The sequence below is a fragment of the Erithacus rubecula genome (genome assembly GCF_903797595.1).
Source record: "Erithacus rubecula genome assembly, chromosome: 1".
NCBI lineage: Eukaryota > Metazoa > Chordata > Aves > Passeriformes > Muscicapidae > Erithacus > Erithacus rubecula.
Window position 1 is genome coordinate 78,476,122 of NC_136658.1, and position 27,546 is coordinate 78,503,667.

Genomic DNA, 27,546 nt, shown 5'->3' on the forward strand with positions numbered 1-27,546 from the left:
TTTCATTTGCACAATCCAATGAATTCATTCGGGTAACTTTGAATAAGTGTTTGAAATGAACATCACATTTGAAAACTAACAAAACATTTTTTCAAGCAGACTTTTCCACCAATAGGACTAATAAACTGCCACTGCAGCTACCTTGTAGAAGCTAAAGTGACTTATTACTCTACAATAAAGTCCTACTTTGATTATTTTCCCTCTATTACTGATGGTAACTCCTCCTCATCCTCAAAGGAGGAAGACTGGAATAAGAATTGGAAGTGAAGAGGGTGTGCTATAGCACAGTGTTCTTTATTGCCTTGCCATCTCTATTAACTCAGTTTGATAGCAAAGGTACATCACACTCACAGTTTGGACCTAGAAGGGACAGTATTTTTTCATTCCACTGCACAGTCTGATTGAAATGTATAGAAGCTGCATTAATTCCCACATCTGGAAGTAAATGGCAGCTCATAAGACAGCAGCTGATCTGTGGGATGTGACCATAGAACTACTTCAGTAGAATGGTGAATAATGGTTAACTGATAATGTTTCCTGTCCCAAGAGTGGGAGAAATAATGAATTAGAATATTTAGCTCTGTAAGGTAATGGCATTTGAGTGAGAAAGAAACAAGATCAAAGTCTCTGTGGGTAGTGAGGCAAATAGCAATATAGCAATTAATACCCAATAACTTCAACTGAACCGCTACATTTTATCCACAGGTAACAGAAATCCATAAACTGGCACCTTCTCACAAGAGAACAGACTGAAATTTCACATCTTCTGTTTAACCTTTTATATCCAGGCGGCAGTATTCAGTCTTTCTTCCTTCTTCCACAACTCCAGACTGTGGAACCATGACTGGACAAATCAGTAAGTTGGAAAAATCAGTATATTTGTTACTATTTAGACATTTGCTAACCCCTGCTTTGCCTTCTCATTCAGTTATGGTCCTCTCATATCAGAAGGTGAGACAACACATGGCCCTGCAAAGTGTCTCCTGCTAAAGGATCCCAGGATAACTGGACAAGGAAAATTCAACACCATTAAGTTTGCCCATAGTAAGACAACTAAGTGCATGTTTTTAGTACATTCTGGGTTACCAAATGTTTTTCTTCAAAAGCCATGCCTGTCCTTCTCAGAGACAGATGCTTTCTCTACACTTCACATGGCTAAGCATCTCCTGTAAGCAGCTCAAACCTTTGTTGCTTCTGGCCAGCTTCTTCCTTATCAACTTCTGGCCAACTTACTTACTGTTAGGTATGTACTGTCATTAGATACTTATCCATTCTTAGATATTTATTTACTATTAGATAGTTATTAGTGACTTACTGTTGTTAGATACTTACTGTTATTAAATATGTATTATTATTAGTAGATATTTTAGAATAGAGACCTGACAAGGTAAAGACCTTGCCAAAACTCTAAAGGGAAGAAATGATGCCTCGGGTTTTAACTTCTGTGTTTTTCACATTCTCTGCTGCTGTGTGACTCTGAAACTTCATGTTAGTTGTTGGTAAGTTCTCTTCACAGGGCACTTAGACAAAACAATCCCTTCCCAGCTAGAGAATCAAGGAAAACTGGCACCCAAAAAGCAGAAACAATGGTGAGAGGAAGGGGGCAACCCAGGGGGCTGAGACTTCACAGCCTGGGGCTGTGGTTGGACAATTGACCAAAATATGTAGATGAACCAAAACTTACAAAAGTGTAAAAACTCATGACCAGGATCCAGCTTGGATTTGATTTGGGTGTAGTCCCAGCTGGGCTCTTGCACTGCCCAAAGTGTATCCTTTCAATAAATACTTATTTTATTGCTTTTGATCTGTCTAGTCTCTGTTCCAGACCAGCCTTTCCAGGTAACAACTCCAAAATTGTTAAAATGTCTGTACAAAATAAACCTGAGCTGCTGGTGGAGCAGGAAGACAAACTATTTAAAGGATCCTTCCCTAGGTGAGTGAGCACCAAATTTTTATTTTCAGAACTACTGAGAAGAAGAACACAAACTTCTTTTAAAATTTATTTTTAGAAAAATCACAATGTTGATAGGTCTAAGTAAGTAATTTTTAGGCACACAAAAGCTGAAAAAGGATTCAAGAGACTTTGTTAGCTAAAAGCTAGTTTGAGCTCCTCCTGCCATTTATTCCTAAAAAACACGGACTTATTTTTATTTACTCTAGGCTTGGCATAGATATATCTGTTTATTCATATAGGCAAGCAGTACATTTATTTTCTTTGTATTTACATAAATCAATTGTTTATGTAGGAATCACTTTTGCACTCTCAAACACACTTAAAGGTTTTAGCATTTTTATAGGAAAAGCAGATGTGGGGCAAAAAGAGACTCACAAATTAACTCCATAAGAAAATACTAACATTTGTGTAAAGCTTTGTTGCAAGCTAAGAAACATGTACAAGAAATTCTTAAATGAATTATCTTTGGCATACATTCATATTTGAATGCACAGATATATTTACAGGTTTAATATCCAAATTCATTAATTTCTAAGATGTTCCATGAAATGTCATCTTCCTGTAGAACTTTGTTGGGTGGCTGAAGCCTATTAATAAGACACATATGGTAAAACTGCATGAAAATTGAAAGCAATTAGAATGAAAGCCAACACAACTGGTCAGACCATTCCTTCCTGACAGAACTATTATTCCAGATTTAGTCCTTTAGCTGTTATGAGCTGTAGTTTTCCATGTTTCCACAGATCCTTGAAACTTTCCTGTTGTTTTCAAGAGCCACATGGGTCACAAGTGCTTTCAGAGGAGCATGCAACCATAGGTGATCATCCTAGGGGAATCCTTCACAAGTCCAAAAGCACTTCTCACACATTTGCTGTTTCTAGTGTTCAGTAGATGCCTGTGGAGTGATGTCAGCCTGTTCTGGTGAGTCTTGCTCTTTGTACTTTGGAACTGTGGTACTGTTTCTGTCCCTTACACATGTATGATAAGCCTTCTGAATTCAACACTACTTTCTCTTAAGCTTTTGGCTATGGAAGTCTGAAGATGTTAATCCCCACTCCCAAGTACTTCATCCAGCACTGTTTAGACAATGCCAAACATCAATGTCACCAGAAATACAAAGTCCAATTATGTTTCTGATCTGCAAAAACAGGCTTTTCCACAGCTGGCCACCTCAGTACTTGCTAAGCAGGAAGAGCCATAAAGGATGAAAGCTTGGTGTGCATTAGCTTTGGGTTTTCTCAATCTGTACCAGACAGATGCAATGAAAAAAAATCTAAAAACAAAACCATCATCTGAATGCTCAAGCACAAGCATCTCTTCCATGGCAGCTGGCCCAGGCAGCTGCACAGATTGGATAAGCAGCACCTACACCCAGATCCACCATCCATACACAGTGAGGTGTTTGCTTTCAGGTGCTCACAACATGCACCACACCACAGACACCAGTGGTTGGTCCACTCACTGAGTACAGGTTATTTGAAAAAACATTTGTATTGCCTGAGAGCAATAACATAAAAAAAAACCCAAAAAACCCATAACTGCATATTGGTTTTGGAGAGGTAAGGAAAAGTTAAACACACTGAATGCACTTGAGACACACCCATTTGTCAGAGGAGTCAAGGAAAGAATGTAAAGGCACAACATACTTCTACACTCCTGTCATTAAGGCCATGTATTGGTGTGCAACAATGCTTCACAGGGCTAACCATACAGAAGTACTTCAGGTCTAAGTCAGTCCCAGAGGTGTTTCAAACAAGAGCTGTTTCCTCGTGAAACTTTGGGCTCTGCTGTTTGTGTTATGCTTTTTTTGTTTCCTTTTTAATTTTGTTTTTTTTTTTGGCAGAATGCAAGTTGTTTATCCAGTTCCAAAGATCTGCTCTTCACCACTCTTTGTTTAATTTAGTTCTCCAGAAGTGTGCGCTGAACTGAAAAGTGAAAAAAAATTCAAGATGAGTACACTAAGTTAGGATACAATGTAAGCTATATATTGCTATGCAATAGTTTATGCAGTCAAACAACTTCCAGTAGATGTTTGACACCATGTGATAAATTTAAGTAACCAAAGGTCTGATTCTGTGAGGCTGCAAGGGTTATTACATCCCAGATTTCTCACTCAAGTAACCACATCCTACTACATGAGGGAAGCTATCCACACTTGCACTGTAGCCCAGCACTCAGTTCAGGCTGGCAGTTCTTGCAGATGCAAACAGGCTGCCCATACAAAAAGTAAGCTACTGAAAGCCCCTAGATTCAAAAAATCAAAGATAGGTTTACATAAAATTTTACAAACACAGACCTATTCTGCTATGCCATTTGACCTGAGAGGCTGCTTCTAACTGGAAGCCATGCAGGTACATCAATTACCAGAAGCAGATCTAACATCTGCTGACTCCTGGGACTCAGACCAGGAGCAGCACCACGATGACATGGCTGCTCAGTCTCTTAGCAAAACACATGATCATGCTTACCTGCAAAATGTAACAGAAATATGAAATTTGGGATGTAATATGACATCAATATGTAGGTAAAAGTAACCATATTTGATAACATCCCAAGTGTGACCTTACTGGTTAAAGTAAGGTATGCATCATCTGATGCATTTCACTTTTTAGTTCTGGTGAATCCTGGGCAGAATTTTAGCATAACCCAACTACAGCTCACATTTCAACTGCCTTTGGTAGAGGACTTGGAATGATACTACTTGCTTCCCTAATGCACAGCTGAACTCAGGATACCTGAGTCTCTTCAGTCCTTACAGCCAGCCACAAGATAATGTTTTGTACTTAAGAGTTTTATATATTTAAAAGTTTAAAGTGTTTATAAAGAAGATAATGAACTAGATGAAAGTTTATAACAAACTGATGCAATACCCAAGAGAAATAAGACATACTTTTTTTTTTAAGTATAAAAAATCCCAGAAATAGTTCTGCAGGTTTAAGATTAAACTCACAGAAAAATATACGCAAATATATACTGCTTTGAGATTTTTTATACTCAGTATACTCAGTACTTCAATGAAAGTAAACCAATGAACTTCAGCATGAGATTGTGGTGCTTCTTCCTTTCTGGAACAGTCACAAGGACTATAAGGCCAAGTTTTCACCTATACCATTTCCTCCAGTTCTATCCATGGATTCCTGGAGCTTATCACCTGCTCCATCAGCCAAATCCCCTAAACAACCACATACAGAAAGGTGAGGTTCTCAGTGTTTGTTTCTTTAAAAGAGATCCTTCCACAGCTCTCACCTTTGTAGAAAGATTAATTATGTGATGGCTCTTTCATGCAAGAGTCATTCTCTGTTCATAACAGAGAATACTTTAATTATCAGGTTTGTGAGTTCAGTCCTCCTTGCCTCCAGTGGAGTTTCATCTCTGTCAAATACTGTAATTTTTTCATATACATTCTTGTAGTGTTCTGGATCAGTTTATAATTAGAAAACATTTCAGATACTAATCAGAAAAAATATACACTAATAAACTTCCAACTGCAGTTATTCATCACACTGACAGAGAAGGCTTTTTTTTTCACAATTGCCTCAAGTGATACTTTAGGAGAGAAAATTAAATTATTCACTTTCTTTAAGTTGCTACATTTCAATTAATTCTCAAGGCAATAAACCAATCTATTTAACAAAAAAACTAAAGAGGCCATGTTGTCAGAACTGAGTGCTTAATTCTGTTTTAAGTTTGTTGTTATGGTAAAATCACAGAATCACAGTATCATTTATGTTGGAAAAGGCATTTTAGATCATCCATTTTAACTCTTACCTTAGGACTGCCAAGTCCACCACTAAACCATGTCCCTCTGTACCACAACTATATATCTTTTAAATACTTCCATGGATGACAACTCCTCTGCTTTCCTAAGGAGTTTCTGAGCAGCCTGTTCCAATGCTTGACAACCCTCTTGAAGAAGTTTTTCCAAATATCCCATCTAAACCTCCTCAGGCAAAGTTTGAGGCCGTTTCCTCTTGTCCTATCACCTGTTACCTGGGAGAACTGACTGACACCCACCTGGCTACAACCTCCTTTTAAGTGGCTGTAGAGTGAAAAGATGACCTGAGCCTTCTTTTCTCTAGGCTAAATGTCTCCAACTCCCCCAGCCACTCCTCATAACACATAACATGTGGTCCAGACCCTTCCCCAGATCCACTGTCCTTCTCTGGACATTCTGCAGCACCTCAATGTCATTCTTGGAGTGAGGGACACACCACTCCAGGTGTGGCCTCCCCAAACAAATGACAAGGGGACAATCACAGCCTTGGTCCTGGTGGCCACACTATTGCTGATACTGCCCAGGATGGCACTGGCCTTCCTGACTATCTATGCATACTGTTAGTTCATATTCTGCCAAAATTGGTAATTTTTTTTTTTTTAATTAGACAGCACAATTAATTTTCTCCAGTATGTCAGATGTCAATAACATGCATTTACCAGGATCCCCATCAATCTTCCATCTAGATCCTTGTCTTACCAGGTGGCTCAGACTGTGCTCCCCTATGGCTTTGCATATTCACATTCTCTTCATCTGCTGGGAAAAAACCAGATATTTAGCATTCAAATTCTCTTATATTTGACGTTCTTGATAAATAGAGGTAATTTGAGAGAAGAAACAGCAATGAAAAAAACAAGCTACTGATAGTAGTTGACCTGCCCTGTTTTGTCTGCACACCAATTTTAACATGCATGGTAGAGATGTTTTGGTTTCCAAACTTCCCAAATGACAAAACAGCAGGGCCTGGCTGAATGGCTGCTCTATCCCTTCACGGAGCAGTCAGTAAGACTGAAACAGACAAAACCAAAGCTTCTGCCCCTCCTGTCACCCTCAGTACTCACAAAGTTCTCTGATCCAAGTTATATCCTATTTAGATGGAAAGGAAGCAAGCAATAGATGACTGCAGAAGAATCATTTGCAGATGAACATTGGGGTAAGTTGTCATGAAACTAGTAAGTAGACAAGCTTGTGAGGACATAAAGGCAAAATTTACAAAATTAGAAACCACAAAGTATTTTTCAGCATGAAAAAGTCTCTAATGCCCAACCTCCACTTGATTCTCCTTAAAAAATATTTTTTGCAGTCTCTCCTGCTTATGTTTTAGGAAGAAGTGCTTTTATTTTAAGAAATGTAAAGCTTTAAGCCCTCCTAGTTTTGAAACTCTAATTTTTGGGCAAGGAATTCTTCAGTCTTAGATGACTAGTAGGAAGATTACTCCTTGTGAACATAAATTCACTGGGCTATTACAACTCCATTATCCATAGGATCAATTTTAGTCCACATTTAAATACAAAAAATTCCTCTTTTTAGACAGTATGAAACAAAACTAATTTGGAATTCTTACCACTTTGCTTGAAACAGAGTTTCTTCTTCTGGTAAGCAATGAAACTAGATACTGTTCCAATTACAGCAGCACCCACAGCACTTATAATTCCAGCTATTGCTCCAGGAGAAGCTGAAAAAAACAGGGATGTTTGTATACATTTCTCAGAACTGAAAGCCATGTCAAAATAAAAAATTGTCTCAAAGTAAACCCTGTAAACACTTAAAAAAAAAAATTAAACTGAAACTACATGAAATTGTAATAATCAGCTCTGTGCATAATGAAAAGTGAATCCTTTCATTTTGTAACCATTGATTTCTTAGCAATGCCCATTGTTAAGGAACTTTAGCATGCCTGTTTTAAGTTTCACTAATTAAAAAAGCAACCCTTTCATAGCCATATCTATTTTGATGCATGCAATCACTGCACCAGCAGCATCCCTGTGACCTTAACACTTAGGATTCATTTGTAACATAAAAATGTTAAAGGACTGTGGAAGCAGAGCTTAAAAGTAAGAATTCCAGACAGCACAAAAGCTTTTTAATTGTAACCCACTCCCAGCAGCTACCATTCTAGTAGAATATCAGCAACCAGAGACCCCAAGAAAACAAGCTTCATACATGCAAACATCATCATACACACAAATTCATGCATTTACCCTGCTCTTCTTGGCCATTGTTTGGAGCTGGACCCTTTCGTTCTGTAAAAATGAACAGAGAGTTTACATTTTGTATGTCTAAAGAACACTCATATCACAATTAACAGATGTTTTGTCAATTAATCATGCAAAATTACAAACCATCTATTATATCCATACAGTGCTGAACTGGCACTGAAACTTTCTGTTTTCAAAGCATGACTCAGAGCAGTGCCAACTGCAGCCTTGAGTGCTCAGCTTCTTCCAAATCAGCACATAACATTTGTGAGGGCTGGTTTAACAAGCCTGTGCACCACTAAGAAAACTCACATAATGTCAGAGAAACATTCAACATCTATCATTTCCCAAAATCCCAGCCTCTTCTACTAAATACCTTTGCAATTCTCTTCACAAGCAAGCCAGAGGTTCTACAAATGCTAACTCTATTTGTCACTGTGCAACTTGTGCCACTGAGGCAGGAACCTGTGCAGATGGAACCACCACAAAAGACTCCACATATGTTTCTTGTCCCTTCCAATTTTCAAGTACTGCCCCAAAGGAGCCTTGGAAGGGGAAAGCTACCAAAAAAGTGCCATCAGTAATCTCTACCCAGGACAACTCTCCAGAGAAGTTAGTAACCATTAGCACATCCCAAACCCCAGCAAGATACTTAAACTAACTCTGGTCTGTGAATAGTAAAATTGCAGTAACACACCAATTAGACATAGCAAATTACCAAAAAAAGTTTGGTGAGCTATGAAATGGTTTCATACTGCTCAGTGTGTAGAATCATATGGTGGTGAAGGAACCTTAGGGACCCTAGTGATCACAGAGCTTCAAACCCTCTGCCACAGGCAGGGACACCTTCCACTAAACCAGGTTGCTCAGAGCTCCATCCAACCTGATCTTGAGCACTTCCAGGGATGAAGCATCCACAGCTTCTCACCTCCTCACCTCTCATCTGCCTCACCACCACCACAGTAAAGAAATTAAGATTAAGGATCACTTGGAAGTGTAAAGATCACTTCATCCTGTGGGACAAAGGAAATCTTTGAGAATACAAGGTGGACCCTCCTCTGGCCCACTCCTAGCCTTCCTAACTACAAGAACTAAAGGAAACAGAGTATGTCATGGAAGATCAAAAATAGCACTTGGATGACCTTAAAAATTATATTCATGGTGAATTTTGAAGGACTGCATTCACATTTCAGTTTCAGAAGTCATCTTTCTTGGTGTAACAATAAAAATCACTCAAAATTTTTGCTCTAGACCAGTTTTACCCCTCATATATTTGGCCTTTTTTTTTGGCAAAGACAGAACACATTACTTTTGAACTTGAAAATATGCTCTTAAAGTTTCAGATACCAGAACCAAATGCATTGCAAATTACAGTACGTCTAACCAACATGTGAGCAAGCTTTAATCAAAAGCTCAGGTAGAAACAATATGAAGCACAACCTACTCTCTTACCATTGCTGCCACTGCCATCACCTCCTCCTCTTGGAAAACTGCCATCCAATAGATCTGAATCATCAAATGTGCCTATAAAATAATGCAAATAGCATTACCATGTTTCAAGTTCAGTGAATAAGACACACCAAAGCAAATAATAACATGGAAATTTTCTCAAGACCATTCAACTGAATTTGTGGTTTTAAGTTCAGCACCAGAGTCACAAAATCTAACCTTTTAAAGGCCCACACAATGTCAATGTCAGCATTACACAGTTGGACAGCAGAACTCCTTTCTCTGGACTTCTTGAACAACTGAGACAAGTCAGTGTCCAAGAGCAGGTAGTACTGCACAAATCAGGTTAAGCCAGCAAGGATCCTTAAAAGATGCTTAACTCTAGTGGCCCAAATCTCACTGTCCTGCAAAAGCAAAGAAAGAATGTGGACTGAAAGGGACCATTTACTTTCAAGGCTGCAACTGTGAATGGTTCTTCAGAGTTGGGTCTCTACAAACAGTCACAAATGTAATTCTCTTCTGTGATTTATTGCAGGACACTGAAGTAGTCCCTCTCCATTTCCACTGAACCCTGCCCCATGGAGCTTTCCTGTCTCCCTCACAGCACATTCTCCTCCCTCCCTCTGCTGCCAAATGAAGATTTAGTTTACACAAAGCAAATGTGCTTTCAGGCAGAAAAAAAAAAAGTATTGCATCAGAGGATGTTCTAGTTGGGTGCCAAAAGCACTGTACTGAGGCATGCAAGACTCAAATTCAAGTATCTGCTGCAAAATCAGACAGGTGAAAGAAGTGAGGCTTGCATTCCAGGGCTCTTTACCACCATGTTTGTGAATAATGGCATCATCACACCTGCGTGCATCTGAATCTGTTTTGCTCTGGCTTTGGCAAAGACAGAGAGGACTTCTAAAGCAGAACAGGCAAAGATGGACATGTATGTTAAACCTATCTTTCAAACACAAATAATTGTATTTCTTAATGGGGGCATTAAATAAAATTTAAAAAAATAAAAGGAAGCAGCCCTTTAACTTGGAGTTTTTACCTTTAATTTAGATCCTTTAAGAATAAAGATCATAGACAGTTGCTACTTACTTTTGAGCATGACTAGAAGGGATTCAGTTTGTAAAGAAGAAAGAACTCAATCCAATACATGGATGTTTCACCACAGGCAGCCAAGAACAGCATTGCCCCAAGCACACACACACACACACTGTCCCACCCTGCCTCCTCCCCACATCATCCTGTTTTTAAGTGAAAGTGACTCAACAGGTTTGTTATGGAATTTCAAGAATCATGCTAAGCTTATTTGCAAGACAACTTTTTCTCAGTCTTCAGTGTTTGATGTATACCACACCTGACATACATAGCAGGCAATTAACAAGGATCAATTATTGGAAGTATAACTGAGAGAGTTAAACCAGGAGTTTGTGCTAGAAGCCTTACCAGAGCCTTTAGGTTGATCTTGCTTGGGGTTATCTAATCACAGAAGAGACATTTAAGAGGGAGAAAAAAAAAAAAGAAGTTAAAAGAAGTCAAGATAACAAACCCAGACTATAGTACAATGATTTTCAAAGGGAATAGGAGAGATTAACAAACACTCTTTTACTGTTCAGAAATTCCTGTTAGATCAGTCTTACCAGTGTCTCTAGGATTTGCAGGAGGATGTGGCTTGGGATCAACTGTAGACAAATAAGAATTAGAATAAATTGAGCAAAATTACTACTGGGAAGAAACCAGAAGCAGAGCATGTAGTGACCTTGAAAGATGATCTGACCTAAAATACTCTATCCATACTTCTCCATGTAATTTTCCTTTAATTAGCTAATACTGTACTTCTTTGGTTATTTTAGCTAAACACTGTGTTTTAATGCCACTAAGAGTTTTTCTGCTACATTAACCAGCATGTCAGATCCTTGCTAGGAGAGAAAAACTCATTAAGTCTTTAACGAGACTTTTTTGCACATCTGATTTAAAAGGCTGAGATTCTTTAAATTTTTCGCCCAGGTACAGATTACTTGGCTTTTAAAATTATCAGGTTTTAACCAAATATAAAGCTTAGCACCTCACTTTAAAAATAGAAACAGTCCACAGACTAGAACTAGACATACAGTCCCCACAATGACACTTCATTTGGCTTGCCACAAAATAGGAGAATAAGAGATCTTAGAAACTATCTCTGTACAGTTTTGTCACAACCTTCACATTAGAAAGAGTACTTTCCTTCAAATTATTTATAACAGATTAATCTTTCCTTGTGCTACTAAAAGTACTTCCTGAAATGGGAGAGATTACATTTACTTCCATAAGTAATAGTTTATGGAGTTAGTGCCACCTAGTGAAAAACATCAATAAAACAAGTAAGAGTTTGGCTAAGAAATAATTGAATTCTTAAAGTTTTGGTGATCCAGAACCTTAAGATTAACAAACATAACTAGATTGCAATTATTTTTATCAACAGTCTGCTACCTTAATCAACTCAGTTCCTTATTATACTTGGGTCATAAAGGATGAATTGACATTGCACCAGGTGCATTTGAGCAGTATTCAGGAAAATATGATACTTACCAGGATCAAGAGCATGGAGCAAGTCAAAATCATCTACAAAGAAAGAAGGGAAGTTTTAAACGTAACACAAAAACTGAAGTAACCTTATATTATTTTTTTAAACAAAATGGACCTTGCAATGTTTTCTCCACAAATGAAAGAGTCTCACTCATCAGTGACTCATGGAAAAGGCCCACAAAGTTACCAGACATTACTTGCCAAGTGCCTTGCTGCTTTTGGAGAGGATGAGACATGCTCAAGGGCCAGCTCAAGGTGAGCAAGCTCCAGACATGTAGACTGAAAGCCAATGGAAAGGATTCTCTCAGGGTCTTCAAGCTTGTGAAATCACAAAATACACTTCTGAGAGAAGATTCCAAAACAAGGAAATCCTTTTGCTGTTAGGGAACTGCTTTCTTTCATAGAAATATCACAACCCTGTGTGCCACTAAATTGAAAAATTCAAGACCTCAAATTGGTATGTTACATTTCACTTGATTTTACAGTAAAAGGCATTACAAGCCAATTAGATCTCACCTGGATCTGATGATGGTGTTTTCTGAGTTACAAGAGGCTTCTTTGTAGTTTCTGTCACGATGGTTAGGAGAAAAAAAATACTATTTAATACACTATTCAGAAGCTACATGAAGGACAAAGGACAAATGTTAAGTACATGTCTATACAACACAAGATCAAATCTATACAGCAAGACAATTTTCCTCAAAGAGAAATCTTTAAATCTTCAAAAGACAAATTTGAGTTCTATATGGTCAGCATCTTAACAAACACATGGCTGAATTGTTCCACTGAAGTTTAAACAAACCACATGTGGGAAAGCTGTCATTCTTGGTTGTACAGTAATACTTAGAAATACCTAGAACAGTCAAAATAGCAGCCATAATTTTCCTGCCTACCTTGCAAAAGTGCATCTCCTAAGCAGAAGTCATCTTGGCCTGCAGAAGATAAAAGAAACAGTAAGGACACTGCATTTTCCTGCTCAAACCCAACATTTAATAAAGTCATAAACGTCTCTGTGATCGATCTTGAGGTATGTTTTCTGCTTCCTGAGTCAATCTAGAAGAATATTTTGAGTCAGGGTTGAAGACAGACATTCTTCTCTATTTCTCCAAGTCACTGTCCATACGTCTTTTCAGGAAAAAAAATAGGAACCACACTAAAAATTGGCACTATAGAAATGATCTGAAGAGTTAGAACATACATTACTCTTGCCACTGCTATTGCAAGCTTTCTTAGCTCCATCCACAGTATATTCTCTCTACTGAACCACAAAACAAGTTGGGGGACGATGCATGAGAATATAAAAGATTCAAGTCTGAAAGAGAACCTTGAAGCACAAAGGCCAACATGGAAGTTCTTATATAATGGAGTCAATAAAAAACGCCATTAGAAATTAATTTTCAGGGGTTCCTAAGACTTACCTTTCCCCCTAACTCGGGCTAGCAGTATGGAGGTGGTTAAGATATTAGCACATACAATCTTGAGCAGTCTTTTCAACTTCCTAAAACACAGCTAAGTGCAGCTGGCACCACTATGGGGTCTTCACTCCAGGGGGATCAGATTCTATTTTCAGTGCTTAAGAAAAGAACCCTGTCTCTTGCTGAATCAAATTGATTACTAGAGCTACTGCTGCTACCCAGCCACCTGCAAACACACCAACCCAAGGCATACAGGACACAAACTGCTTTCACAGCACAAACGTGGTGGTGTGATCTCAGCAGCAGAGATAAGTGGACAGCTAAAACAACTGCTTGGGGTGCTCCTAATTTTTCATCATCCCTACTTTCACTGAAGCATGGAATAAGATAAAGACCTGTAGGTAGACATCAGCTATTAAAAAAATAAAAAACAAAAAAACAATTATACTGCTTCAGCCCCATAGAAGCTGGAAGACTTTTTCTACCTCCTGACTATCAAGCCAGCCAGAGCAGAAGCTATTTCCTGACAGAAACCACCTTAATTCAGAAGATATCTGCATAAAGCGTTTATGTGTCTGGCTTTTCCTCTAAGAATGTAACCACCAAAGAGGCTTCAGAGCCAGCTACTGCAAAGTCTGAAGAGAGGAATAAAAACAAACATCAAAATCAAACCACAAGCAGAATGCACCTTTCACTTATGTGACAGATCAAGCTAAGACAAGTCATGAGTCTAATACCAGGAATGATGAATGCTTACATACCTGGTGACATCTTTTGCCATAACTGAGGTCAAAATTGAAATGCCTTTTCCTTATCAGATAACTGCACTAACAATGTGCTGTATTTCCAGAAAAGAAAGGAGAGTAAGATTTTTATTTTTTTAGGCGTGCAACTGGAATGAAATTAAAAAAAAAAAAAAAAAAGTGTGCACTCTGGCCAACTGAACTACTACAGCAGAAACTGAAATTTGAAGTCTAAAAAGTGATTTCCATACTGTAACACTTGAACTAAAACCACCTTGCTCACAACCAAGTAAGGAGACAGCCTGCCTGGTCTGTGACAAGCCCTTTCATGGAAACAGAGCTGGTAGATGGCTTTATTGTGGTGCATGAGCAAAGCATATTTAAAATCACCTGAATAAAATAGGTAGGCACAAATCTTGAATAGAAAACAAGAAGGTATTTTACTTGATGTTCCTTATTTCAGGTGGAGACCACAAGCTTTGTTAGATCAAGAGAAGCTTCTTCACACAATGCAAAATATTTGCAGCTCATTTATCTGAAGTCTACATCAACTTGTAATGCAATCTTATAAACCTCTGCAAAATTAGCAGGTTCTGAGAGACAAATGCCAGTTACTTCTGAAGTTACTCCTTTGATTAGACTACACCAAGAAACCTCTATATTGACAGGCAAAAAAAGGTCAAAGCACTCACAAGAAATTTTAACAGGCATATGAATAGTTGTTCCTCAAACCTGAATTCCAGTTTGCTTGTGTTCTCAAGCACACACATCTTTCAGGCTGCAGTCCTCTGGGAGGTATTCCTAAGACAGGACCTGATCAGAATTTGGTAGAGTAACTCCAAGAGGGCAGGCAGAGGAATCTGTTGAAAATGCACACTCCTCAAAACCCAGAGGAGGGACCATCACCAACTGTTAACACCATCTGTCTCCAAGTCAAACTTAGGTCACTAACACAGTGAATGTTACACTGATTTGTGTACATTTCAAGAGCCCTGTTTCTTTTCAGGTGGATGGAAAAACAAGCACATACATTCAACTTTATGCTTTGGTGCAGCTGAAATTTAACCCGGGGCAGAAAAGAGGGTTATATGAAAAGTTTCCCACTGCTAGCATGAAATTTAGCCAGGAATCAGAATGGCTTCAGCTGCAACAGTTTCCCTCAAGAGGAGGAAACCTTTGTAAAAGGGTGTGTTTTCAGTGATATTGCTATTTTAAGAGATTTTGCATATGAGCTTCACAGAAAAATAATTCAGGATGAGACTGCTGACTGCCAAGCTTATATAAAAAAATGCTTTGACAGAGGAATAAACAAATTAGAGAGTCAATAAAAGAAAAAAAAATGTGATTTATTGACTGGAATTATTCTGAAACCAAAATTCTGCTTTCCAAGCATGCATCAAGATATTAGGTTCCTTACATACATTACTTTTTTGACATAAAGTAGCAAAAAAAAAATCTCAAAACTTAGTTTATAGAACTCATTACAATAATCTGCACTCAAAGGTGCTGGAAGTCAGCTTTCCCAGCAAAAAAAGGTGTTTCTTCACTGTTCATGATAAACCTTCTTATGTCTTTTTAGCAGTTGCTTTTATAAATGTACTCACTCCATTTTTGGTATGGGTGGGTCCAACTAAAGGAGAACTTTAGTGACTTGGTCTAAAAGGAGAAAAGCTCACTATGGTTCAGCTGGTTCCAGGAAAAAGTAATTAGAAAACAAGAGATAAAGCTACAGAACTAGAATAAAGGTACTATTAGGGTCCAAGAGGGAAAAGTCAGCAAGAATATGCTGCACTCCCTACATATTTAAGGAACATCCAGAGCAACTATGCATTTTGAGCATTTTCTAAATCTGAAGAAAGATGTTTACAAATAAGGCAGATATTGCATTGCATATAAAGCACAATACAGCAGGTATTTCTAGGTTACAGGGGAATGAGTTGATTCAAGAATACTTCTGAAGTGTCTACACTATTTTCCTTTCATGTCTGTAGCTCAAACACCTGGATCTCAAGAGACAGATCTTCAGCAGGCTGTCTCTAGTAACCAACAGAGTTTGTGTTAGATGGGGGGAAAACAGAAGGTAAAACAAAAAGAGCAACCAAAGGCTTTGAACTGTTGAAGAACTAGAAGGTATTCAAGAGATCCAAGTAAGCAAATAAGAGTGCAAAGACCTGTCACTGCTCTCAGATACTTCATGCTACTGTACTAGAATGGTCATATTCACATTCCATTGCAGAAGGCAACAGGAGCTTTGGAAAGTTCCTCCATTAGTCACATACATAGCAACATACCAAGAAAGAAGAATTGTGATGAATCACCACAAAAGTAACTTTCTGACTTGAGCAATAGGCTGCTCCAATTTTGTTTTCCTAAAAATGCCAGTGCTCTTCTGCTTCCTTCCCTCCTTCTCTCCCTAGGGCCTTGCACACCACAGGATACCTACAGAACTTGCATGTTGCAACAGGTTTTCCAGCTGTAGGCCTATGCAGCAGGTGACAGTGTCCCAATCTCACAGATGGATGTCACCTGCTACTCCATCAGTGGCTGACTTACAGAATAGCTCCAGTTAGAAGGGACCCATAAGGATCAGCAAGTCCAACGCCCTGCTCCTCACAGGACTAACTATAAATAAACCATATGAGTAAGAACCTCATTCAGACATTCCTTGAACTATCAAGCTTGGCTCCATGCCCAATTCCTTCCTGTCTGTTCCAGTGACCAACCACCTTCTCAGATAAGAATTCTCTCCTAAATGTCCAATCTGAACTTCCCCTGAGGCAGCTTCATTCCATTCCCTTACATCCTTTTGGAGGTAATCAGAGAGAGAACAGCACATGCCTTTTCTCTGGACACACTCTAGTAGTCTGATCTCTTTATTGCTTTGAGGCACCTAAAACTGCACACAAGGACTTGAGCAGAATGGAGTGGGACAGTAACTCCCCTCCAGCAGCCACCACTGCTGTTCTTGATGCACCCCAGGGCACAAATGGCCCTTTTGGCTGCCAGATTGTTGACTCATGTTCAACTTGCCATCAACACAGCCCCCAGGTCTCTTTCTGCAGGTTGCTTTCCAGCTTTCTGTCCTCCAGTTTGTACAGAGAACCAGAATTATCCCATTCCAGGCACAGAACATAGCACTTTCTCTTGTTAAATTTCATATGGTCTGTAACTGCCCGACTTGTATCTGCTCTGCTTCTTAGCCCCTTATTTTTTGTGACTTGCTCAAAAATCTCGAGCTCAAAGAGGCCTCTCATGTCTGCAGAGTCTACACAAGGTCTGGCAGCCCTCTTGCAGGACAAGGATATTGGTAACCACAAAGGCAGCACTCAGACAACCAGGCAAAAAGCAGCTTCTCCAACTTCCAGAACAAAAACTGGATGGCTGGATTTCATACTCCTGTGTCTAGTACTCCTTCTTCTCAGGGGATTGAAAATGCAAGGAGTAGAAATATTCAACACTTAACTATATCAGAACCTGTAGAAAACATACAAAGCCCAACACATTGATACTTGATCAAGAAACACTTTGAATAAGAGAACATAGACACTATATCCCTTCCAACTGTTTTTCAAACTTTCCAGCACTTGATTTCAATCCAGGTTTTACCCTACCAGCATTAGTTACCTACAACAGAAGACTTCTACTGCTCAGCTCATATGCAGACAATTATTTTCTTGAATGTCCTATGCAGGCAAAACCATGAGAGGTAGTTTAATTAGAAAAAATCTGGCAGAATGGTGACTTGGTTCTCCATATCTTACTATAAGGACAGTATCACTAAAGGCTTTAAATGGAGAATCTGGAACATGAAAAGTACACTCAAGGTAGACAGCTATTGGAGTAGCTCTTTTCTCTCAGCTAGTACAGAGGTTTACAGGCAAGACCTCTGTGTCAGGCAATGATGATATTCCTGCTGCTAAGCAGCAGTTTATAATTAGTCCTGCCCAAAGCCTCATGAAATTAAATCCCACCCTTTTTTTCAAACCCTGTATCCACCTATTAATACTGCTTTTCAAGTTTGGTTTCACTGCAGAGCAAGAGAAAACAAAAAACTTTGCATAAAATTGTGTTTAGCAAATGAAGCTCCTTCCCATCTAAAATAAATATGCCCCAAACATGAACAATAGCTGCAAATCAGCCAAAAAAAGAGCAAAGATAATTTTTGACATCTAAGGGAGTGTCTTCTTTCCGCACATCTGGAGCATTCTCTAATGTAACCAATAGGAATAAAGTCAGCTAGATCTCTGCTGTAACCAACAAAAATATTTATTTCTTCTTCAAAGAGATGTGTAAAACAAGCCTAATAATGATCATATTTATTTTTTGTACAGTGATCCAAAAGCTGCTTCTCTGAAAAGTTACTTTATTTGCCTAATTTTCCTTTATTACCTATATTGAAAAAACACTACATCAAAAGTTAAGCAATTATGTGGCCTAATCTTTTCCTGATCTGACTGCTTAGTAAAGGGTTTTTAGACTTGTTTAACATTCTAATTACTGTTTCTTCTGTTCAAAAATGGAAATTTAATATTTTTTAAAAGCCTACAAGGCTGTATTTTGACTAAAAATTATTTTTTTAAATAACAAGCAATGTGAGTGGTTTTTTATAAAACATGGTAAAATAAGGCATTTGGAAATGAAAAAAAAATCTGTCATATTTTGAAGCACAGTTAGGGAAATTTTGCTTGTTTAAAAATTTCCCATGGGCTAGGCAACTTTTGTTGCCACTTTAGGCTATACAAAGTAGGAAAATACAATGGAGCTTTTACCTCTTATGCACTATAAGCAGAGTTTTCCAGGGGAGGATTTGACACAGGAATAAGAGGACAGAATGAATAGCTCTTAATCAGCAGAAAGCACACAGAAGAACTGAATCAGTTGCAAAGCTAGAAAATTAACATGATGGCAACAGTCCTGTCAAATGCTGAGCTGCTCATAAGAAGGGCTAAAAGAGAACTATGCAAAACTAAGAGGTCCTGGGAGTCCCTTCAATCCACTAGTGAGAATAAAAGCAAATATATGACAGGCTAATCACAATCAGGAAGGAGCTGTCTATTTCAGTCTGGTTTGTAATTCTTCATACCCATAATGGATGCGACCACTTTCCCTCCAAACTGCAGCTGGGACATTTGGTGATAGCACTCAGTGGCAAAACAACATCAAACAGAAAAGCCACAGATCCCAGATCTTCTCCTGAATATTAAAAGAGCTTCTAAGACACTGCCACTGATGGCAGCTTGGAAAGAGCTGAAGTATTATGCCATGCTGTGGAGACTGAATGTTATAATTTATGGCTTAAGCATATTCATAATGGACCTCTGCCTATTATAGCAAAACTGTATTACAAAAGCTGCAGAAAAGACCACCACACCCTGAACAGGCCTTCTGAGTGATAGGAATAAGATAAAGTAAATTCAAGTTTGGGGAGAGAAGAAATACACTCAGAGAGCGATCAAGCTTAATATCTTCTGGGAGGAGGTCACAGCCCAGGGCTATCAGCTTACAGCTCAAACAGACCCTCACACCAAAGGGTGGGGAGGGAAGAGAGATTTGGGGTATGTGATAAAGCCACCCATCCTCCACTGTGACTCAGCCCAGCTGAGTCTCTTCGCCCAGGGAAAAGCTTATCCACAGCAGAGGGGGTGTCATGGCCCATCAGACCCTTCCCAAGGGGTCCCCAGACCCTGCACCAGAGCACTGCAGATGATGGAGCAGATCCACAGTGTCCTAGAGGCACTCCCACCTGGCCCAAACATACATTAATCCATGGGATCATATACTTTTCTGCATGGTGTGCTGGCAGGGGACCCTGACCCCCAAGAAGACCAGATGGAGAGGAGCAATGAGACATCATTAGGTGATTTCACAGCTTGTTTCTTTTACCTTCCTCACCACAATTCTTACCAATTCAACACAGTTTGTATCCTAATAGCAAAGTCCAAACCCAGCAACATTAACTGAATAGTAAAACTGACTTTGTGTCTCCAGACTTCTCTATTTTCTTTGTGGCTTGTTCAGTTATGGCTAAAAGACTCTTCAGGTTTTTCAGTCTTGTACTTGAAACGAGTTATGACCTCTTGTGCTAAAAAGAAAGAAGATTTTGGGTTTTTTGATAAGGGTTTCCTGTGAGGAAGGTGTGGGTTGGAAACCAGACTCGGTACAGTGCTTGCAATTATTTGAATCATAGAAGTCGGCACAAATACATGGCAAGCCAGAAATATGGTATAAGTTTTGTTTCTCATTTAAAAGAAGGTTGAAAGGTTTTCCTTTTAACTTCCTATCTTTCAGTACTTGAGAATGAAGGCAAGTCCTCCCTTTTGTATCAAGGCTATGTTTTTAGTAGTTTCAGTGTGTTCATGAGCCCAGAAAAACAGTTGGAATGTGTTCACAGTGGAACTGTAAGCATTTCCAGTTCAAGTGCATCTTGTGAAAGTACTGTGGTTATATTTAGACAACACCTTTAAGAGGAATTCTCCATGTCCACTCTAAGAATTATTTTCATCATCTTCACTTTGATTCTGTACCACCTCCCAAAACCAAATAAGACTTTATGTTCCAGTGTTAATCACTTGCAGGCTGCCATTATACATTTCAGTGTGCACTATAAATTTACTCATTTATTAGAAATTTGATAATTTAATAGAACACCACAGGAAAGCAATGGGAAAGGATGCAGGACAGGTAAGAACTGCAAGCTGAAGAAGCTGTGCCAGGATGTAGGACTGGAAATGGAGCAGTGCAAAGATACAGTGGCAATGACCAAGGGATAGGAGTAGAAGAACAGTGATGGGAAAGAGGAAGGAGAGAGAGGGAGAAATCTGGATGCAGAGGAGTTTCCAGCTCACTACAGCTACAAGCTTCAGAATCATAAGCCTTGCCTATAGTTTGGGGGAAAAAAGGTCCACACCTCTGCCTAGTATACAAAGAAAAAAGAGCTGGCCTTCACAGAAAGCCGAATTAGAAAAAAGGAAAGCCAAAAGTTTTTGTGAGAACAGTGGAGAATAGTATTGTAAATCAGATTGCAAACTTGCTGGCTAAGACAAGCAGTGACAGCTCTGACGTGAAGAAGAGATGTCTCAATAACCATTTGTAACATTTGGGGAGGGACAGAGCAGGGAACAGATGGTGAAGTAACTAGTGAATTTGGAATCCAGTTGCAAGATGCCTGGCATCTGGATGGAATGAGAAACAGAATAGGCAGGAAGGCATTTCTGGTGCTGAAGAGAAAAAAATACAGACAGTATGGGTAGCTGGAGGTGAAGGAAGAATCAGTAGATTAAAAGATAGTGAAAAAACATAGAAATAGACAGGCTTATCTAAAAGCATTTTGCATAGGCTTCTCCAAGCCCCTCCCCCTAAACTTATCCCAAAATTTCTTGTTTCTAAATTTAACAAGCACTTGTGAGACTCTAGAGCTGTCTTGTGTGTCCAACAATAGCATCAGCTCTAATAAACACTGCACACTACCCAACACATTCGCCTCCCTTTTTATTCACATCTCACTTCTAATACTACTACCATCACCACTAATTCCTTTTCTCTTCACATAGGTTCTTCTCCTCCAAATCATAGGGAACAAAAAAAGTGGTGGTAAAATATAAAGTCTAAACATTCTTAACTGCATTTTTTCCAGAAATAGAAGGTTTAGAGTGTAATATTTTTGTGTTATTTATAAAAACAGTAATCCTACCAATATTGTTTGGATTTGCTTTCCTGGAAATATCAGAGTTTAAAAATTTTTCACTTTATGTTATCCTCACAATGTCAGATTTCTTCACAAATAGAAAATATACAAGCAACATTTTTCTATGGTTAAGCAAAAAAACATGCCAAGACAGTTTTATAATTAAAACCAGATTTTTACCAATTAAATTGGCAGGTGTTTAATAAAAAGAACTTCTATTTCAGGAAAGATTAACGTCTGAGTTTAACTTTTAACTGATGAAAGAACGATTGCCATCCTAAAAACAGAGTTTGATTTTACCATGATGAAAACTCTTGGACACAGAGGGAAATGAGCTTTGTGGGTACTTTACTCACATCAAGAAATGGAAACCATTTCCTGTGAAAAATTTAGAAGCAAGAAGAGATCCAATGGGAGTTTTACAAGATGCAATCTACAAGAAAAGTAGAGCAGAATTAACATCTGCATTTAACCAACCATTGCCCCAGTCAAGAGGCCTTCCTTTTATGAGTACTGTCAAGGATGCCATTTATAGATGTTTATAGCATGTGGACACTTCACAAATGACTGAAATGTGCACAGAGTAAACCAAATGCATTTGTTACGCAGCTAATGATGTTGTGTGATGAGACTTGACTTAAAATGTAAATGTTTATTTCAAAATTATCTTTTTCCCAAAACATGTTTGAATTACTCCTGCATTTGACATGTCAACTACATAGTTTAAAAGCACTGTTCTACATTTAAGAAACCTGTTCAGTATTTAGAAAACTATTGTAAACAGGCCTTGCACCACAAAGAAGTAAGTTCTTGGACTTTCACAGGAATTTGCCTTATGACTTTTTGGAATTCTTTGTAAAAGGTCTTCTGGAACTTATTATTCTGAGTTTCACAGTCACATGAAATGCAGAGGCTAAAGCTTAAAAGGAGCTTGTGATGACTATCACTGCATTTATTTTCAACAGGTGAAAACTGTACCTGTGGAAGGAGAAATAAGTTTTCTGCAGCAAGCTAGGAAATGTTCCCCAAACTAGAATTTACAAACACATTACATGGGCACCATGTAATCTTTACCTTTCCCCAAGCTGATCTGATTAACCTGAATCCAGCAAGTCAACATGAAGGCTGAGCTCCTCAGGTTATAAAATGCCCCAGCATATGACACGTTATATGGTGAAGAAGATGCCATGAATTTTCAGAAGTAATGGCGTTTGTTCATCTTACAACAATCTTGGGAGCCCCAATGGCCCTGAGAATACATACACACAGCCTCCTGAGTGATCACTAATGCTGTGCAGAAATGGATCAAAGACTGGAGTTGTGTTAATCAGCAGCTGTGAAGAAAACATAACAGCTAGACAGAGAAACATCTGCTTGAACACATGATGTAAATAAGAATATCTGAAATTCAAAGGCAATTCAAGGAACATAGTGACCATAGGCTGACCAGTTAGCCAGACTTGCCAGGAGAGGCTTATGGTGTGGGCACAAATGAAAGCTATTTTTAGCCAGGTAGGTCCATAAAATTTCTGCTCATCTACTGAGAAAGAAAACATAGCTTATACTTATCTCAGGAAGCCATAGGGCAAACAATCAGACAGTGTGAAATCAGTGGAATAACAGGACACGCATGAAAAGTATGAATGTTGAAACAGTAAATAATGATGGGAGAAAGGGAAGTTTGAAGCAGCCTGGCAAGTAGATCAGCCTCCTTTATCTTCACCAGGCCATGAAGCAGCAAAATCAGATAGGAGTTGCTAGAAGATTTTCTACTTGGAAGATAATGTAGATGGCACCATAGGTGCAACAAATGTGTGTGTTGGCATGATGGAATGCAGCCTTGTTTAGTTCTCAGCAGCAATCACTTCAAAACCACAGCTTTCAAAGAATGAGGGGAAGATTGTGGAACAGAGCGGGTGTATCATATTCCTTTTAATCCCCTGGCATCTGAACAGGTAGAACTGTGTCTCACTTGAAACTGCACTCCAGGAAGAGGTAATCTCAACTCTATGAAGGCTTGGGGGAGAGCTAGTCAGCACAAGTGTAGGAACTCATCATGTAAGTCCTGCAGAAAGCCATTTATCACAATCTCAGCTGGGTAACAAAGTACCAGCCAGCCCCTGGGACACCAAAATTGAGACACAGGGTTGTGTCTAACCTCCTGCAGCAATTGAAATCCCTGAGGAAGAAGTCTTTATCACTTGAGGACCAGCAATTACCTACTAGGTGGCCTTTGAAAAAATGATGAAGAAATTAGATATATGCTGTTATTTATCATAAGTAGTCTTAATTTACTTCAAAACCATGCCATGTGTTTTGAAGATACAAGATGCAGATATCTGAAGATTTTTGTCCAAACAATTCCTGGGTACATGCTGCATGGATGATCCATCCCTGGAAGCATTCAAGTTGGATGGGGCTTTGAGCAACGTGGTCTCATGGAAGGTAGCCAGGCCTATAGCAGGGGATTCAAACTAAATGATCTTTAGGGTCTCTTCCAACCCAAACCATCCTGTTATTCCATTGGTCAATGAAAGCAAAGTTCGTGAACTTGGCAGGGTTTCAGCAGCAGTCTTCCCTGTCTGGGAAGAGGCCATGAACTGCCCTGTGCCACTTAGAATCATGCCATGGTGGCACTGCCACTGCTAGTGCACACCTGTCCTGCTTTGAAAGAATATAACCCCCTTTCCTCCGAATTATGATAATTTTGAAATTAAGGGGATTTCAGGCAAAGATATGGGAAAAGGGATACCAATTCTTTATTAGTATGTATATGGATAACCAGACAAACAGCCACATGGGCAACAACAACCACCAGAACAGGAAGGCAGCCCCAGCCCTCTGTTGACAGGCACGTCCCATTCGTGCAGTTCTGGGCACGGCCAGCAGGGGCACTACTGGCTCCCAGCCAGGCAGTGTGCAATGGCTCCCCTGTGCCTGCAGGGGCGCTGCTGGCAGGGCAGGGTGCAATGGCTCCCCTGTGCCTGCAGGGGCGCTGCTGGCAGGGCAGGGTGCAATGGCTCCCCTGTGCCTGCAGGGGCGCTGCTGGCAGGGCAGGGTGCAATGGCTCCCCTGTGCCTGCAGGGGCGCTGCTGGCTCCTGGCAGGGCAGGGTGCAATGGCTCCCCTGTGCCTGCAGGGGCGCTGCTGGCTCCTGGCAGGGCAGGGTGCAATGGCTCCCCTGTGCCTGCAGGGGCGCTGCTGGCTCCTGGCAGGGCAGGGTGCAATGGCTCCCCTGTGCCTGCAGGGGCGCTGTGCTCAGCAGCACCCCCTCACGCAGCAATGGCGGAAGGGCTGCGTGGGGAAATGGCTGCAGCAGGAATGGCAGGGTGGGCTCACCTGGCAGGGCAAGCAAGAGGTAGCAGAAACTCCACAGCTGTTGCAGGGGCCATGGGGTGTCCCAGCAGGCAGGGGTGTGGGTTAGAGTGTAGCGAAAAAGCCCGAGACAGCAGCAGAAAGCAGCAGGGCTGGGCAGTGGCAGCCAGACTCCTGCACAGCAGCTGCAGCCAGGGAGACACACCCTCTGGGAAGGGGAAGAGGGTTGGGGTCTCGGTTTTTCCCCTGAGGCACCCGAGCAGATGGCAAGGGTTCTTTCCAGTGAGGCAGGGTGCCAATGTCCCAGTTCAATAGCTGCTCTCAAGAGCTTACCCATTATAGGAGAAAACAGAGCAGGGCTGGGCTCTGGCAGTGAATTCCCCTACCAAGCAGCAGCTCAATCATCCTCCTCCAAAGTCAAGACAGCAAGAGGGCCAGGAGCTGCCCTAGCCCCTTTTCCCCAGCCCAATTCTCGTGGTATCTCTGTCCCTCCAAGAGAAATCCCCCAGTGAACAGAGCAGCCAGCTGCACCCTTCCTGTGAACCCTTCTTTCCTCTCTCCTAAGTATCAGTCACTATGGTTTCTTAGTGACAGATGGAACAAAATTCCATGAGAGAAAGAAACAAAAGGAAAAATCCTAAACCAAACAATAGCAAGCCTTCAACTGGTGTCAGGAGCACAGAGCATTCGCTGGAGCACACACAAAAAGTCAGCCAGCGGGGACAGGACATGTCAACACAGGAAGACAGGTTTTGAGATACTCACAGAGGGAGACTGGAAAGGGAACACGTGTCTGTGGATGTGCTCTGGGCAGTAGAGGTTCCATGCCAACAGGAGACTTGGAGGTACTGTGGCAAAGACACCCTGAGGGAGTGTGGCCACTCACACCAGGGCTACCCACAACAGAACAGTGACAGCCCTGAGGGACCATAGTGATCCTCATACAGGGTAGGACACTGAAGAGCAAAGAGGAGCAGAGGAAGATCAGCATGAAGGAGCAGCAGAAAGACACCATTAAGTTCATTACAACCTTCTTACTCTGCATGTTACCCCAGCAAAGGAGCAAAAGATGGGCTGAACACAACCTGCAGTGTGAACCAGGGAAGCTGACAAAGAGTGGGTAGGGAAGAAGGCCTTAAGGGTCTGATGGATAAATTTTTTTCTCTCAATTCTCAAACCCATGATTAGAAGCTTGCATGAACTGACAGTAAGCTGTTTATTTTTTAAATAAAACTTCCATGAGTTGAGACTGTTTTGCTTGTAACATTCTCTCTGAATTTTTCTACTAGACTCCAAAGAGCAGGTGCCTGTGCCAGAGGCTGCAAAAGCAGTTTACAGAAGGCTAGAAGAAAGTGGAATATTCCTGTCAAAATGATCTTAACCAATGACTACTATTATCACTGCATTTTCTAATAGCTGACACCTGATGAAAAACAAGATGATTGCAGTGAGAAGCTCAAGACAGCAAGACTTAAAGCAGGCAAGAGTCTCAAGCACCAGCGATCCAACCATATGAACCAGAATAACATCAGGAAAATATTGAAATTTCTCTTGGCTAGATGGCAGTAGGCTGACTCATGTTTAACTCTTGCCAAGTTAAATCACTGTAACTAACAGTTACAGCTTAAGGATTGCTGCAGTGACATCATTTTGATATAACAGTGCAGTGGCCATTTTATATAACACACCACAAACAAAAAAATAAATTAGTCATTTTGCATTAGAGAAAATACAAAGCTGGAGAAACAAGTGCTGGATTTTTAAAGTTCATGCTGCCATGTATGCATTCTAGCACTGCTACTGAAATTGTTTAAATGTAAACTATGTGGTGGTTTGATAGCTTATCATTGGTTTTGTTTGGGTTTTTAAAATCAGATTTAAAATGGAAACAGCTTCAGAGCCCACAAAGCAGAGCTCAGTCTCCAGGAGTCCCTACAGCATCTCCCTGTCCCAGCTGAAAGCTCCATCCACTGGATTACAGACAGGATCATTTCCCCATCTTTCATCCAGATAGTCATCTCTCTCAATGCTAACTGGCCTCAGCAACAAGTCAGGAGCTCAGGTGTTCCTCCCCTTGCTCAGGGCCCTCTAATTACAGAGATCTTAGAAAGAAGGGATCTCCACCTGCATTTCTCCCCAGGCTACTGATGTTACAACATGAGTACGTCATTTTCCAGCCTCTTTTGCTCACCTCCGGCTGTCCTTTTGGCAAGTGTGCTTCAACCAAATTCTTGCACCAGACACTTAAACCACATATCCCAGTCCAAACTCCAGCTCCTCAGTAAACAGACGGCTTTTCATGCCTTGATCTTTCTACCGTAGATAAGGGACTTTTGAGCCTTGTGTCTGAATGCAGCAGTTTCTTGCTAGTCATCATGCACACAGAACCACAGAGAATCACTGAGGTTGATTTAGACATCTGAGACCAGTAAGTCCATGTATGGAGTATCATGCA

The 27,546-nt window shown here is 40.1% G+C and overlaps 1 protein-coding gene across 2 annotated transcripts in view; it reads right to left on the bottom strand.

Annotated features, from left to right (window-relative positions):
• Positions 1–1,987: 1,987 nt before the first annotated feature.
• CD99 (CD99 molecule (Xg blood group)) overlaps positions 1,988–27,546 on the bottom strand; it is a 28,113-nt gene continuing 2,554 nt past the window's right edge. The window contains exons 2-11 of one of the 2 annotated variants that reach the window (XM_079313795.1): positions 12,829–12,867; positions 12,452–12,502; positions 11,939–11,971; positions 11,011–11,052; positions 10,817–10,849; positions 9,380–9,451; positions 7,931–7,972; positions 7,294–7,404; positions 6,429–6,482; positions 1,988–3,879 (exon numbers count right to left, since the gene is read on the bottom strand). In XM_079313795.1, the coding sequence (XP_079169921.1) occupies positions 3,854–3,879; positions 6,429–6,482; positions 7,294–7,404; positions 7,931–7,972; positions 9,380–9,451; positions 10,817–10,849; positions 11,011–11,052; positions 11,939–11,971; positions 12,452–12,502; positions 12,829–12,867 (503 nt within the window). In that variant the 3' untranslated portion in view covers positions 1,988–3,853. Of the gene's footprint in view, positions 3,880–6,428; positions 6,486–7,293; positions 7,405–7,930; positions 7,973–9,379; positions 9,452–10,816; positions 10,850–11,010; positions 11,053–11,938; positions 11,972–12,451; positions 12,503–12,828; positions 12,868–27,546 lie in introns of both variants that reach the window. The other variant, XM_079313794.1, reaches the window with a different exon arrangement.